We start from the raw sequence: 16,309 nt of genomic DNA on the forward strand, positions 1-16,309 counted from the left end.
TATGCCCCCTAGTGAGCTCACATTACTCTGTGGCATTGATTCTTAGAGGCAAAGCTGGCCCTTGCTCGGATAGTGCCCAAACCAATAATACATTTGTCACCTTTGCTGCTGCTGGTGAATGAAATGAGGCAGCCGGTGCCACCTTGGGTTCACGGGTCAGTCCCTGGCTTATTACATCAGAGAAGTGACTGGCCTCTGAACTCAAACATTGCATCTGCCCCAGTTCACCTGATCGCTTACAGCTAAGCTCTGAAACACTGGTGCCAAGTTGTTTGCTGGGGTGGGGTGCGGGGTTGGTGGTGTGTGTAGTTCTCTGCGGCAGGGAGTGAGAGGGTGATGGTAGGGTAAAGAGGGAGGCTGATGTGTTAAACCAGTGCAAGTCACATGTTAACAATAATTAGAGGGGTGCTGCTGTTTGCATGACCTCCCTGCAGACACCTCTATGCGGCCCTCCAAAGACTGGTGCCCTGTGCCTAGGCACAGTATACCTATGCCAAAAGCCTGCTCTTCTGATAGGAGAAGTTTCCAAGCAGACACTGGCACTCCTGAAGGAGTTTGATGTTATCAACAAGTTGCTGCCTCACTTTAATGCTTCATTTTTAGACTTTATATGTGTGTCTCTAAAATATAATCTGTGACAAAGAAACTGACCAGAAGCCTTTACAAATTATAAATAAACCGAATAAACTGAGATCGTTTGACAAAATATGGCAGAACTCTTTTTCGATGCACCATTTACCTTCATATTTGTGAATGGTCTTTTCTCTAAGATGCTCTCACACTTTGGAGGCCTTGGAGTAAGTCCTGTCGCGTGTCCCAGCACATAAGGCATCCATCCATCCGTCCATGCCTCCTAGTGATAGCTGTTCGAAGACTCGGCCTCTAACGTGAAGAGTGACCAGTCTAAGGCAGGGGACACAGGCACACGTGAACCATCTGTTCATTATTGAACCTCCTCCTATCCCATGGATGTTTATTCACATGCATGTGCACGATATCGCCAGGACATGTATGATTTTATTCTATATGATGTTTTACTAGAGAGCACCAATGTGGACCATTGAGATCTATTGGGGATGCACTTGTGGTTTGCTTGCTTAAAAGAAATATTAACATTTGTTGCAGAGCTTGGCTAGATGATTTTGTAAATGTTGCATAGAGCCCCCTTTTTTGGGAGGTCCCTCGCAGTTTTTACATTTTTTGGGAAATCAGGCTTTGGAGACACTCCATGTTGCTGCAGTAATACGCCAGTTTGTCTTTCCATACAGGGACTCGTGTTTGTGGGTATCATTTAACAAGTGTTGATGTACCAATTTCTGATGAGATGGGGACATTATTTGTCTGAAAATGAGACAGGGAACTAACAAATGAAAGAAATGCTATTTCCAACATTACAAATAATGAGAACTGATCGAATTTGAAGTGTTTCCTCAAGCCCTGAAGAAGTCCCTTCTGTTTTCTGGGACGAAACACATTGGCTTTCATCTTGTTACTAAAAGAAATAAAGATATTTTTTAGAATCATACTTAATGCTCTGGACTTGTGCCTTTTTTGGACCTGTGTTGTTGAATATGTAGGTATGGACTCTATTTTCTAGTACTAATTTTGTGGTGTGTCCTTTACATCTGTTTCCTTTGATGTATCTCATTTATTTTCTCAATTATTGGTATGGTTAACCCAGAAAAGAAGAGCACCCCCTTTTGTGGAACGGCATAGTGTGCAGCGATACATTACATAGCCGTCCTAAATAATATTTTTATGGCTCCAGTCCTACCCTTTGTAGCTGACAGCAGCAGCTTGAGCCTTACTGCACACCCTGTCAAAATCACCAAGTAGGAAACATGATTTTTAATATTAAATATGTCACCAGCAGGTGCACCCCATTGCCCAGAAGGTAGGGTGCATAATATTTAAGAGAGGAACATGTGTGATATTAGAAATGGCATATTCCCTCAGTGACTAGGCACAACATGACATTGTCACTGGTCAGGCTGTAGCTGGTGGCACATAGGAAAAGTCAAAGTATAGATTATACACTTTAACCTTTGACCTGTACCATTTACAGACTCAATTCAATGACTTATTTATATATTTAATAAAAAGCCAAACTAATGGTGAAGTCGAATTTCTATTAAAATGTAACTTTTAGAAGGTTACTTTTACCCAGCCTGAGGCTGCTGGAGGCTCATTTGCAATACCTCTCCAGCAACCACCCAGTCTCCAAATGCCCTGAATTAGGTGTGAACAATGTGTAAAAACTGCTCCCAGAGCTGAGGCAACGGCCTGGGAGTGGGGAGGTGTGAGGTGTGAGGTGTGAGGTGTGTTCTTCCCCTGGTAGGAAGACTGATGGGACCAGGAACTTAATTTACTTCAAAGGGGCCTTCCCTGTCACAAGTAAATGTTAGGAGACACAAGGAAGACCAAGCTTTTGTCCCAATAGTCAGGCTGGTACCAATCCAGTAGGAGGGAAGCTACCCCCAGAACCAATTGTAATCAACCACAGAGGAGTAGACTGCTCATTGCCCATGCTATACCCTTGGATGGGGACACAGGCTCTGCACAATGGGAGAAGGGTTTCTCTATCTTGGACTTTGAGAGTGAGGGGCACTGTAGGATTGTTTGCAGAAGGGCAAACAGGAACTGTGGAAAGGTGGGTAGAGTTGCCCCCGGGAACTTTTACCCAATTGTTTAGGGAGTGCCCGGTAGTCACCCCTACCCACTAGCTGGTGCCAGGCCTAAATGTTGCATCCCCAGGAACCCTCCACAGAACACTTTCTGGACCTGCTGTTAGTAACCTGAGAGGAGCTCTGAAGGACTGGATATCCTCCATCTTGTGCCCAGAGCAAAGATGTGGACCCCAAGGGCCAGGTGGCTGACCTCCTTTGTGGCTACCGGTACACGACAAGCTTCAGGAGACCTTTGCCTGGAAGTACACAATTGACTAGGGCACACCAGTAGTTGGACTGGTCTTTGTTGTTGGCCTCCCCTTGACACCCTAGGAGTCTATAATTGCCCTACTCTGAGGTTTTGGGGGCCCTAAAAGGGTATTTCTGTTGTTGTTTGGGCACAAGAAAAATGTTTGGAAACTTCCGAAAACTTTACCTACAGAGCTTCTGGGGGACCTTTGGGAAAAAATATCCGACCAGCCAGTTCTAAAATGTTGCACTGAATTCCAGCTTTGTCCCACTCAAAGATCCCAGCACCTCCCAAAAAAATATATATATGTCCCATTATGGGTCCAAAGCACCAGAGCTGCAGCTGGAGCTACCTTCTGTAGCTTCTATAGCTACCTGACCTTCAGCTCCACAGGTGTGGCTACAAATTCAGTAGCGGCCCACTCAAGGTCTGTGTGTGAACTGTTTAAATGCTTTACACATTGCCTTTGATCTGCCTTTGATTCAAGCCAGACTGCTTTGTGTCATGTTACCAGGGATTTAGCACAGGTTTATTTAATTTAATTTGTGTGGCATTTAGCAGATGGTGGCTTTATCCACTGAAGTGTTGAGGTGGACACTTGTCAAGTCCCAAATAATAATCCACTTTCCTACAGTAAAGCACGTATATCAACAAAGAGAAATTGTCCCTTAGAAGCATAGAGTACACATAGAAGCAAGGCACACTTGAAAGGAACATTGTCGGTGTGTATGCTCACAAGCCTCCCAACTTCATCAAAGTTTTCCCCCTACTCGAGTAGTGCCAAGAGCCCCTTACACATGATGCACTGATGCAATGTATGACGGAGACTCATGGACCAATCACATCATTGGAAACATCACACAATATCCTAATGTACTCACCATATTCATTGAATGCGTGAAGTATTTCATGGGCCATAAACACTCCAATAGCTCCAAAGTTGACAGCGCTGAGAAGCAAAAGAAAACATTTTATTGGAACGTGATGGGCTGCGAGAAAGGGTGTAAACAAGTAAGAGCTCTTCATGTTTGATGAGACTCTGGGAACCAGGTAGGGCCACACTGATTGCACGGATTTGGGGTGTCATTGGAAAATAACTGTGGAGCCTTCGTGAGCGGAGGATAACCAAGGTCCTGCAGATCGTGAAGCGCATGTCCAAAGTGATCCAGCCGAAAAATATGCATGGATGCAGCAGATCGCTTGTCTGCAGGAAGGGGCATCTTTCTGCACGAAAACAATCCTGGGAGGCATAGTCCTCTTTCTATGTGTGCTGCAGAATACAGGCCAGAGAAGCGCGTTGCATTACTCCATATTTATGAAGCCGCTCAAGGTCCGGCAAAGTGGCCCTGCCTGGCTTCAGAAGTCTCATTTTTGAGTTGCGTCATGCATGCACCATGTTGCGTGGAGCAAGTATGATGCACTTGGCCTCATAAATATGGCCCAAGTGTTTGAGAGTTTAGGAAAAGTAATCCAGGCGTGGGACCCGTGGGAAAACCGTGGAGGAGCTCTCTGCTTTTAAGGCATGGTACTGCACTCGAAATGACCAGCTGTTGAAGGTTAGGGTGAATACTGGGTTCATGAAAGAATTGCTCTGTTCACACAGAGACTCCAAAGCAGGAAAGACTAACACTGCAGAAGAGAGTGATTTGTGGTCAGTTCTAAAAATCCATCCCTTCCTGACTCTGCCTGCTTGAAGAAATGAGAGTTATGAATAGGCACGCGGGTGCTCCATTCGTGCAATGGGAAGGGATGAAAGCTAAGGCCAGCTTTCTTCTGTATGTTTATTTAGCAAAGTGTTCATTATTTACTTCACCTAAGACTCCCTTCCTCTACAGTTTGCTAATACCATGATTAGCCTCTGATAATTATCCATACACTTAAGATAGCAAATGGAATCTTCTGGAACCTGTCCCGAAACCCCAGATACCAGTTTGTAAACAAGGCATCCTGCCAGCAAGCAATGTCTCCAAAGGAATGTGTTCAAGACCATGAAAGCTTTTAAATTAAAAACCTATAAAAAAAAATGGCATTTGAAAAGAACTGGTATAGGTATCCGACAGCTCTGCTTACCTGTTGTGTAATTTTTTTAAGACAACTTTAAATATGACTCCTCTAAGACAAAATGTGCCTGATGAGTGTCCAAATATAAAAGCTTCGTAACTGATCCATAACTGATCCATCTGCAACATGTGCAAATCATAGCATGCTGGCTCTGAAACATCTTTGCAAAGTTCATCGACTCGTAAAATATAAATGCCCAGTCTTTGATACTGCAGTCAGTAAATACAACCTGGGCAAACATGGGGAAAGGTGGCACAGTGAGAAGAAGGGAGTCTCCCCAACATGATACGATTTGGTCAAAAGGAAGTAACCAGCCTGTGTCCGCACTCCTCGAGGGCTGGTGTGATCTGAGTTGGTTTACAGTAGCAGCATTATTGAGGGTACCAACGATTCATTAGAACCGTGGCATATCCAAAACTCTGTTAAAATCTGAAATATGGCATTGTGGAAATGCTGCAATTAGGAGCTTCATAAAACATTAGCGAACAAAGGGACATATTTACGAGCCCTGTTGCGTCTTTCTTGCACCACGCAGCAAGGCCCAAGAGCGAGCAGCATTAATCTTGAGTAAAGCAGCGCATCACACAACACTGAGTTGCCTTACTCTGCACCAAGGAGGCTTTCCTTGGGCGTTGCATGGGTGTTCCCATGCACCTCCACTGGTTTTTGACACATTCCCAGATTCAGCAGAACTGGTAGACCTGGATGTGCGCCAAAAAGATACGTTCCCCAGGTGAGGAGTAACGAGGAGAAATATCTTTACTTCTTGTCATTACTTCCTCTTTATAAGTGTCCTGCATTCTTCAGCACACATAGAAATATGAATTTGCCTCTAAATGCAGCACAGGCACCTTTGCACCATAGTGCAAGGGTGCCTGTGTTGGTGCTAGGCAGCCAAAACAGCGCCAGCACAGAGGAAAAGGCAGGAATGAACCGTATTGTTTTAAATACAGTAGATTCCTGCCATTTTCTGTCACGTAATGCAGCAATATGACTTGCTGCACTGCATGACAAACTCAGAAATATGCCCCAAAGTCTTTACAGAAACATGGCCCCTACAGAGGCAGCACATCCATAGCACCTTTCATATTCAGAGTCTGGTATAATGGGTCAAATGGCATAATATGGCTTTTTCTATCATTCAAACACCGGAAACAACCTTTACAATGCAGTCATTACAACGCACTACCTTTACAATGCAGTCATTACAACACACTACCTTTACAATGCAGTCATTACAACACACTACCTTTACAATGCAGTCATTACAACACACCATCCTTTACATCGCATACCATTACAACGCAGCCATTACATCGCATGTCACTACAAAGCATGCCATTACAACGCAAAATAAGGTAAGTACTGGGGAATAGTAATTTTTACCCCTACGCTATCCAACACTTACCCTACTGTTGCACTCACTGGAGTGGGAATAGTAATTTTTACCCTTACACTATCCAACACTTACCCTACTTTTGTCCTAAAAGTAATATGCGTTGTAATGGTATGCGTTGTGATGGAATGTGTTGTAATAGAATACGTTGTAAATGTAGTTTCTAAAAATTTGTTGTGATGGCATGCGATGTTAAATCATGCATTGTAATGGATGTTGCGATGTAAAAACTGTGTTGTAAAGGCATGCATTGTAAATGTTTGCGTTGTAATGTCATACATTCTATGCCCTTATGCTCTGTCCAGCCGTCACACTACGGCTCGTTCTTCGGGGATCCTGGCTTGGCATGTTCAGAACATTAGTCTGTCTCTGAAACCCATCAAGATATCAATATCAGGAGGACTCAATTGTGTAGGACATCTTATGGTCATTTAGGAAAATTGTGATGTACCATAAATGTTTCCCACAGTTTCTTTGTTTCACTCACTGTACTTTCTGCACCACAGACTGATGCCTCTAGGGTTAGACCTTACTCTTCTGTAACAAAAAGCAAGACAGAAGGGGGAGGGGGAGACAACTCATGCACTTGCATTGAGTGCTGCAAGAAAAAGAAACAAGCCTTGGCATAGCCAATAGGTCTCGCCTTTGGGACCTTAAAAATGTTTAGCCATGCAACATTTGATGTTGATTCACCAAGGATATTGCGCTGGATAACTAAACCCTTATAAGATCCCAAAGGCGAGACCTATTGGCTATGCCAATGCTTGTTTGGTTTAATAGCCTGTTGCATTCTGGGATTTATAGTTCTGGTCCTCTTTAGAAGAGCTAATTGAACGAAATCAGTGGTTTGTAGAAGAAGCGCACAGGACTGGAGCACAGTGTCGATAGTGACATGGAGCCATCTGATTCCCTTCCCCGAAGAGCTTGTATCACAGGTGCGGGCCTAGAAGCAGCGACATATGTGGTCTCCTTCCCACTGAGACTAAACGACAGACACAATCAGAAGCAGACGGCGGGGTCTGCTAACAGGTGAAATACAGCCACACGCTGGTAGCCCATCCACCAAGCCACCAGCTCTAGCATCCAAGGAGCAGCGCGCGCAGTAAAGCAGGCAGTACAGGCCGGGCGGCACATGGCTAACACTGCCGAGACCGCTCTAGGCCTTCTGGATGAAAACAATCAAACATACGCAGAATGACCTCTCCAGACGTGTGCGCGTCAATGACATACTGCGCCAGAAAGACGCCTCCGAGTATTTATAGCGCATCCTTTTCATGCCAGGAAGAGAAACACGTACAGGCTCTGACTAATGTATGTAGCTGGAGTGACAGCCCACATGTTACAGAACACGTTCGCATGGCTTGCTTTCTGAGCACCATTCGCATCTCAGGGGAGGTTGGCATGATGCCAGTCAGGGCTGCTCTTGAAGTGGAGCATGCCTGCAGCCTCAGGCAGGGGAAGTTATCTGCACCCTGGTCACCCTGACCACGAGAAAGGGAAAAGGTTAACAGAATAATCTGTGTCACCAAGGACGCAGTGCACCAGCTCGGGGATTTCCTTTTACAGATCAATGTTTTGAAGTACGTTACACCACTTGGATCACTTGACGTGAACCTGGACTACAAGTCCCGGCATGCAGTAGGTCATTAACCAAACATCTGCGTGTGATATTGGAGAAAATCTGCTGAGATCCAATTTTGCGACTCCTGGCTTTAGAGGTGGCAAATTCAATCCCAGAAACATAGGGGCAGCTGGGACGCCCTCTCTTTATTTACTGTCAATTTTTATTACACTAATAGTGAATAAATAAAATATACTATTCACAAATAGTATAATAAAAATGGAGTACAATAAACTGGAATATGCCCTTAAATGGCAGCTGAGGTAAGTATAACATGCTTTTAAATGTATGTTGTATGCGTGCTTGCGGGTGAGAGTGTTTATGTGTGAGAGAGTGTATATGTGTGAATTTGTGTGTATGTGTAAGTGCGTGTGTGTGTGTGAGTGAAAGTGGAGGTCAAAGAGCGTGCAATGTCACTTCCGCCACCCACACTCAACAATGGTAAGAAATGGAATACTGCACTTAGTGACACTATATATTCGCTACTTTCGAGGTCTCTGGGCTAGTCTGTGGCTTCGGTTTACATCCACACAGCGGTCCATCCATAGCTACGCTACAGATTGCTTTTTATTAGCAGTGTTTTTTTTTATGATTCTGACCAAATGGGTGTCACTTTATCAATGCCAGAATACAAAGATGAAAATAACAGAAAACACATTACAATAACAGTACAATTTGAAGAAATGGACCAAAATTAATTGAAATTTGGAGAGCTGTGAAAAACAGGCGAGTACAGAAATATGTGCTATGAAATTTCCATTCTCATTCTGTGTTCACAAAATACATAAACAGATCGCTACATGGGCCAGCTAATTGAAGAGCTATGACCAGGAGAAGCCTTGAAACAGCATTATTTCACTTCCGAAGCCACTTTTTCAGATTGTTTAAATAACGCAACTGGTGCTACACAGCAAGGAAAACGAGAAAAAAAAGAAATGTATAATAACACTGTTACAAAATTTTACAAAATGTACACACAAAGCCAGCAAAATACAATAAAACATTACCAAATAAACAAGCGCGGCTGTGAAGGATTGTCAGGAATGTAGCTGGCATCCGGCCGCGCTGCTGCTCGCTCCTGAGCTCCCTAGTCCAGGGGAGTTAACATTTGGAGAGAAGGCGGGACATTCACCCACCTTTGGCCAATTGCGCGCTGTCTTTCTTGGAAAGATGCACGCAAAGGCCAATAGCGTGTGAGGGGAATAAAAACACGCTCGAGCGTGTGGTCTGAGTGTGAAGCCCTTACAAGAAGTCTTGCAGAGCAGTACATGCACGCTGCCTCAGGCAAGACCTAAAAAGTAGTTCCCTGTGCCCCAAGGGAAGTATAAACCCAAGAAGAAGGAAAGCCAAAGGCTATATAGCAAACAAATGACACTGCCATTCTGCCAAGAGAGTCAACCAATGGAAAGCAATGGCTGACCCAAAGCCCACTCCAAGAGTTAGTACTGTGTGCAATAGCTTCCTACAGACACGGCCCAACCATATGCATCATTGCAAGAGAATGAAAGCGGAATAAGGCAGGGAGCTTGGCTTGTTCAGTTTTGGTGACATGGGAAGCGCCGTGTTGCTGAGCTGTTGATACCTCTCGCCAGACAACTTGCCCCTTTACACACTGAGGTAACTCATTTTCAAACGTATGCCAATAACCTACCAGTTTGGCTGCTCTGAATAATATGAAGCCATTTGTAGTAAAGGTTTTATTTGTTAGTTTCAACACGACACTTAACCATTTTTTTAATTTTCCAAAGCTTTCTGTCAATATGTGGTGCCTCATGGTGGTTGGAGATCATATTCACTATTACACTGGAGGTCTATTGTCCTGATCACAAATTATTGTTTATCATAGTGTCGAAATATTTTACTCATTACGCGTTACTGCGTGTCAATCTCAGAAAGAAGGACAGCTAAGTGCACACCATCAGGTGCACACCTTACATTCATCGCTGCAGCAGGTGTTCAACCAACTGAGCTGCTTTGCACATATTTACTCAAAAATATGTAGTTGTCAACTTCAAAGTGCTTAAGATGAATGGCACTTTCAACTTTTCAACTATGACATAAACCATAACATTCATAACATTTGCTTTGACTTCATACCAGAGTAAGCAGAACAGATGCACACATATTTTAAAAAGAGTTTCCTAGTGCAGCAAGAGAGAGGAGATTAAGCTTCATGGTGTAACATTTTTTGCTGAAGGCAATAACTTTTTAGTTTTAGCTCTACCAGAGCTTTAGCTGTCTGTAGGCCAGTGAGCTCTGGGCCAGCCCCTTCCTCATAGTTAAACAGCTTTGTGTCTGTCTCAGTTGTCTCCACTTGATTTGATGCCCCCCCTCACCCTCCAATGTCATGTTTGTCCAGCCCTGGGTGGTTTGACTCTCAGCATTCTGATTGGTTGACGTGTATTCTTCCACTACTGCCATTGGCTGTATTTAGGGAACTAGGCTTTTCTTTCAGCACTCCATGGAAGTGCATGTGTTTTACTGCTCTCTCCCCTGTGGTTTGCTTCCCCCTTCACTTTGGGGTGTGGGGCTTCCACTCCCTTTCTAAGTAGGCCCATTTCCAAGCAGGGTCTGGCTTGAGATTGGTTACCACACTCTTGTAGTTCTTTGAAGTGAAAGCATCTCTTTGAGGCCTGTTTTAATAGCAGAGCAGTGTCTGTTTGTCTAGCCTTCTTTAGTGGCACATTAAAAGCACAGCCGATGCTCTGTACATGAACAAACGTTGACTTGTCACTTTTTAATGTCCATGAATTCATCATTTCGTGTTGACAGTGAGCTTATTTAAAATTAACTTTAAAAAGTACATGATGTAATTGAACACTTTGTGCTTTCAGCATTGCACCCACCCCTGTGCTCATGTCCTCCTCACAGTGTGGTGGGAGTGCACAGCAGATACGAATTCCCAGCTGCAGAAGTGTTTCACATAAACCTAGACAAAACTATTGCTTAGTGCTCCCGAGGAGAATGCATTATACCCAGCTGTAGTTAATGCTGTGACACATCTGGATTAAAAAGCTCAGGGCTCTCTCTAGGGAAGAACCTCCCTCTCGCACCAGCTGCTAAAATACCAATGCAGTGCCCCTGAAGAGGGCGTTAACATCTGTCATTTATAGAATACAGAAAGGGCGAACGTCAGCACCAGCACCTAAATTACAAAGTTACCTCATTCCTCTGCGACTAGGCTAAACATCTATACATCTTTTCACGGTGCTTAATTTGTACAACAGTGAGTGCCGGTGCTTTCCACTTGGGTATCAACCAAACCTTGCTAGGATCCCTTGTACGTGTGACAAGTCAGGTCAAACTATGCTACATTTGTTATTGTTCTGCAAAATCTATGAATTTTATACAAGATTATTCCTAATTCTTTAAAAAAAAAAAAAAGAAATACAGGGACATCAGACAGCGCAGAGCCATGTCTTCTCCTGTTACTCTTCTGTCTGACGATGAAACATGCCTTCACGTAGGTTCTTTTTTAAAGCATGCGGTTAGGGCACGTAGCACTTGATAAATGTTGTCAAACTATGTACATCTCGCAATTTAATTACTACACTGCGAAGGCACACGGCACTTTATCTGATTTTAATTGACGTTACCTGCACTTTGAACATTTTGATGACATTTAGTGTGCTTTAAACTGAAGGAAATGTGGATTGTGATTTGTTGTTACTTTTATGGATGGAAAACCTTCCGAATAAAGGGATTAGATTTGAGTGCCGGTGCCGCAAGCGATGCTCAGAAGCCCTCTGCCGGCGCTTTTAAATGTCAGCGCACGGACGGCCAAGGCTGCCAACTCCTTAATACACCTTATGCCTCTTTAACTCAATGACAGGAACTCCCTTTATATCACTCGTGTAGTTCCCTGCTTTTTCCCTTGGTAGTGTCTTTCCCGTCTTTTTCTTCCGCCTTCTTTCCTGTGTGTTTTTAGGTCTCGGCTAGCGAAGGCTGCGCTTGCGCAGTCTCGCTCGCGAGATTTAATGACTTGGAGTAGTGGGGCTTTAACCCGCCCCTCTTCTCTCCTCTTCTATCCATCGGCTGGCCTCTGAAATGCTGGTCAGCCATTGGAGAAGAGGTTTGTCTCTCCAAACAAGCCCCGTCTTTTTTGGGGGCGTGTTTTTTCGATTCTTTCTCTGGGCGTGTTTTTTTTCTCTCCTCCAGCCAATGGCAAGAGGAGAGAAAGAAAAACACGCCCCCGATTCCTAAAACAACGCTGCGTTTCTCTGAGGCATTAACCATCGGAAAAAGGCAGTGGTGTGCTCGTCCTCTCCCCCTGCTCTCTCCTACGCCCTGCACTCATCTACCGTCCGCTCTCTTCCTTAGAGGCCCTCGAAGACCCACTCTTTACCAGCCCATGGTATCGTCCCTCCTCTTCCATGGTAACACTCTGTTCTATCATTCCGTGCGTCATATTCTTGCAGCGCTATGGCCGGTGTAAGTTTATTAGGAGATACGGCCCAGTTTGAACAAACCAAACTCTCTGAGTCGTTGCACGCAGCTATTTCCTCATTCGCTCCACTGATCCTATGGTTAGCCAAGGCCCTACCGCACTTTTCTTCCGTATTCCCCACAGAAGCACGCCGTTCCTTTGTACTGATCTGGTTCCCCAGTTTGCTATACGGCTTGCCTTCTCTTCTGGTGTTATTGCTTCACACTCGCCGTACCGGCGTTTTTACTTCTGCTACTTCGCAAGCAGTGCGTTAATTCCCCTTGTACGCGGGGTCCTCGAGAGAAGGACAGCGCTGGGGTCCTGCGGTGTGTGAGAGCTGAATGTTTACAGGAATTCAAAGGTAAACGTTCCCCGCTTCCTAACGCGCGGAAGCGCAGGCACTTCTGCGTTAGACCTGGGCCTTTTCTTACGGTGTTCCACCTACGTTTTATACCCATGAGTGCCCCGGCGGTTGGCAGCGAGCGGTGCCACTTCTGCTGTGAGTACCAGCAAGTTGTGTTTCTTGAGGCTGCCAAACCTAAGAGGGTTATACCGAGAATGTAAACGTTGTTTAATAAAATAGTTCAAATTGCAATATTTGATAATCTGCAGGCATTGTTTATTTGATATTAACTGCAATTGTATCCACCGATAAAAGACTCTGCCAAAGTTCCTGCCTCGGACTCCGAGTTTAGATCACGCAGTTGGTACCTTAGCGTTAACCAATTGCAACGACACCGTAATTGGCGGGTCGTGGGGTGGCAGTGTAGTATAATTCGGTTCACTGGTGCAGTTGTTTGTATACCGTTTGTATAGTAGATTGTCATTACTCTGCTTTTGTGCAGACCGCTGTTTGTGTACTTCGCACCAGCTGGGAGTCTGCTCATTCACTACTTTCAGGAGATGAGTGCCAGTCATTTTAGATAAAAGGACTGACTATTCCATACTAAAATGTATACAGTTATGCTTTGTAAGCAGAGGCCTTGGGGAAGGGAGTGTTTGGGGGAGGCGGTGTTTGTGTGTGTGTTTGTGTCTCCAATCTGTATTATGTCGCTTTTATTTTTTTCAAGCTCTTCGAGCCAGCGGGGTGCGGAGACGCCGGCATCCTAAAAACGGGCCCTGAAATGATAGCTATAGAATAATGTCATGAGCAATGCCAATAGCTCTAACTTTAACAATGCCGAGACCGTTGCATTGTAAATGCTTGTTTCCCTTCTTGCTATAAGGAAATGTCTGATGGGGAGGAAAAATAAGTCCTGTCCCCAAAAGTGAGTGCCAGTGGCTCCCACCCGCAAACACTGGCTCAAGTTAAGCACTGCCATTTCATAAACACCAAGGAGCTTACACCGCCATGATAGGAAAGTCAAACATTTTGGATTCTGGAAAGTCTAGCATAATGGGAATTCAAACTCAAAATGTCCCTTTGAAAGATAGAGATCTTAGAGACAGTAATTCTATGTCAGGACCGGGGGCTCCAATTATGCTTCTCATTTTCCTTGATTTATTACAGCAGCCAATAAAAAAACGATCTTTTTTATTCAACATATTATAGAAAACCACAAATCCCATGAGCACCTTGTACTCCATAACCATAGAGACTGAGCCCATATAATGTCTAACCGACACGTCCTCTTTCATTGCTGCTCCGCAGCGAGTTAAGTGCCTCTCCCTTACTACTTTTGTTTGCTCTAGTGGTGTATGGGTTGGGGGCACCGTGCTGTATTTGGCGCATTTATGCGTATGTTAGATGCTCTTTGATGGTGTATTACTACCGTTTTCCCGCTGTGTTGTGCGTTTGATGGTGCGCTTGGTATCGCGCGTTAGCGCTTTTGCGGGCTCACTGCTGACGCGTACCTCAAGCTTGTGGTACTCGCAGCTCCGAGCCCGCTCATCCACTTTTCCCCGCACTGCCGCCTCCGTTCGGGGCGTGATCAGGAGGGAGCGCGTCAGCCTCCCCGGCCGGGCGCGAGTTGCCCGCGTCTTTGACTAAGTGGAGCAGGAGTTTGGGGGTTCAAGGACCGCGCGTTAGGATTACGCTGGGTCCTATTTCTATTGCTGATGGGCGGCCGACACCGCGCATACGCGGTGGCCATCTTGGCTTTCAAAACTTTCACCGCGATCGTTTCAATACCGATCAGAGCGGGAAACAAGTATTGTTTGAATTCTCAAGCCCGTACATTTGTGCCCCGGTGACGCCCAAAGCTTGTTGGTGCTGCGGGCTGTATAACTCTGCATAGGCACTGGAATTTTCTGTTTGGCTGTTTAGCCTGGCTTGCCTGGGGTTGTGCCTCTCCCCCTTTACTCCTCAGTAATATTTAAAGCAGTTAACTGGTATCATCCACCCTACCATGGCGGATTACTGCTATGAGGATGATGATTACTATGAAGAGCCGTCCGGCTCCTTCGAACAGCAGATGTCTCCATGGTCATGAATTTCCTAGCCTCTTTGGCTTCCTCAGGCTCTGCATATAGGACAGTCAATAACTTTCGGTCAGCAATTTCGGCAGGGAATACTCAGCTTGAGGGCAAACTTGTGGGGGAGCATCCCTTGGTTTGTAAATTACTTAGAGGTATTAGGATGGCCAAACCACCATGTCCAAAATATTCATTCCTGTGTGTCAGTAGTTCTCCGGTTCTTAGAAACTTGGCCGGCGAACAAGTATCTATCGCGTAAGCAGCTTTCAGCCAAGTTGGCTATGCTTTTATGTCTAGTCTCTTGCAAAAGAGTTTCCAACATCAGAGCTTTAGACCTGGCTGGTCGTCGATTCTCCCCGGAAGGGGTCACTTTTAATATTTCTAGACGCACCAAATGTAATTCTACCTCGGTGTCTTATCCAATGTTTCCAGAGAACCCCAAGTTATGTGTGGTGCAATGCCTAAAGGCGTACGAGGTAAGTACCTCTGAATTCCGTTTTGATATGCAAGGTCAACTGTTTATTGCATTGCAAAAGCCTTTCAGGCCAGTGTCTCCAGCTTCCTTATCAAGATGGGTACGTTGGCTCATGAATGAAGCAGGCATTGACGTATCTAAATTTGGTGCCCATTCTGTTCGAGGCACAATGGCCTCAAAATCCTTTTCATTGGGAGTAAGCCTCTCTGACATCATGAATACGGCCTATTGGTCAACGGAATCTACGTTTAAATCTTTCTATTATAACCAATTGTGGATGTTGCATCAGTGGTGGTGGCTCTGCTTTAACCAACCATAATCGGAGCCTCCGGTCCTGACATAGAATTAAAAATGTGCGAACATTCGTGACAAGAATTTTCAATTCTATTAAGGACAACAGAGGCAAGGATTATCCCACCCGGCAGTTATGGTTTTACTTATGTGATTCATAAATGTGAAAGTACGATTAATGTATGTTTTATACTCTAATGTCATTATGTTGGTTACTCTTTTTCCCCCCCTATGGCATGATTTGCTGTTGGCTCATAGTTCGGGGATGACCGTTATTACGGGTTTTTTCTTCTTTTGTTTCAGATTCGAATGGCAAGTGAGGCTCGCTCATGTTGGCTTCGGTCTATCATGGAGAATGATCCTCTTCCACGAAGGTGGTGTTTCCTCCTCAGAGTTCTCGGACAGAAGTTGGTCAGTCGCATCCCAAGTTTTCCTGTTAGTCTTCGGGAGCTTTGGTTCTTCTGAAGTGTTTCATCACGGTCTGCGTGCCAGAAAGTTCTAAGTCAACAATGTTGGACTTACCTGTTACAGTTTCGCAAAGAGGACGTATGCGCCTCGGTTGGACATTATATGGGCTCAGTCTCTATGGTTAGGGAGTACAAGGTGCTCATGGGATTTGTGGTTTACTATAATATGTTGAATAAAAAAGATTGATTTTTTATTGGCTGCTGTAATAAAGCAAGGAAAATGAGAAGCATAATCCTCGCC

General features: G+C 44.8%; 1 protein-coding gene across 4 annotated transcripts in view; it reads right to left on the minus strand.

Moving 5' to 3' along the window:
* Positions 1-16,309, minus strand: part of KEL (Kell metallo-endopeptidase (Kell blood group)) — a 543,196-nt gene that overhangs the window by 24,777 nt on the left and 502,110 nt on the right. For all 4 annotated transcript variants that reach the window (XM_085620172.1, XM_085620170.1, XM_085620169.1 and 1 more), the window contains one exon: positions 3,798-3,865. In XM_085620172.1, the coding sequence (XP_085476298.1) occupies positions 3,798-3,865 (68 nt within the window). The remainder of the gene's footprint in view (positions 1-3,797; positions 3,866-16,309) is intronic.

Source organism: Triturus cristatus, chromosome 7 (genome assembly GCF_964204655.1).
Source record: "Triturus cristatus chromosome 7, aTriCri1.1, whole genome shotgun sequence".
Taxonomy (NCBI): Eukaryota; Metazoa; Chordata; class Amphibia; order Caudata; family Salamandridae; genus Triturus; species Triturus cristatus.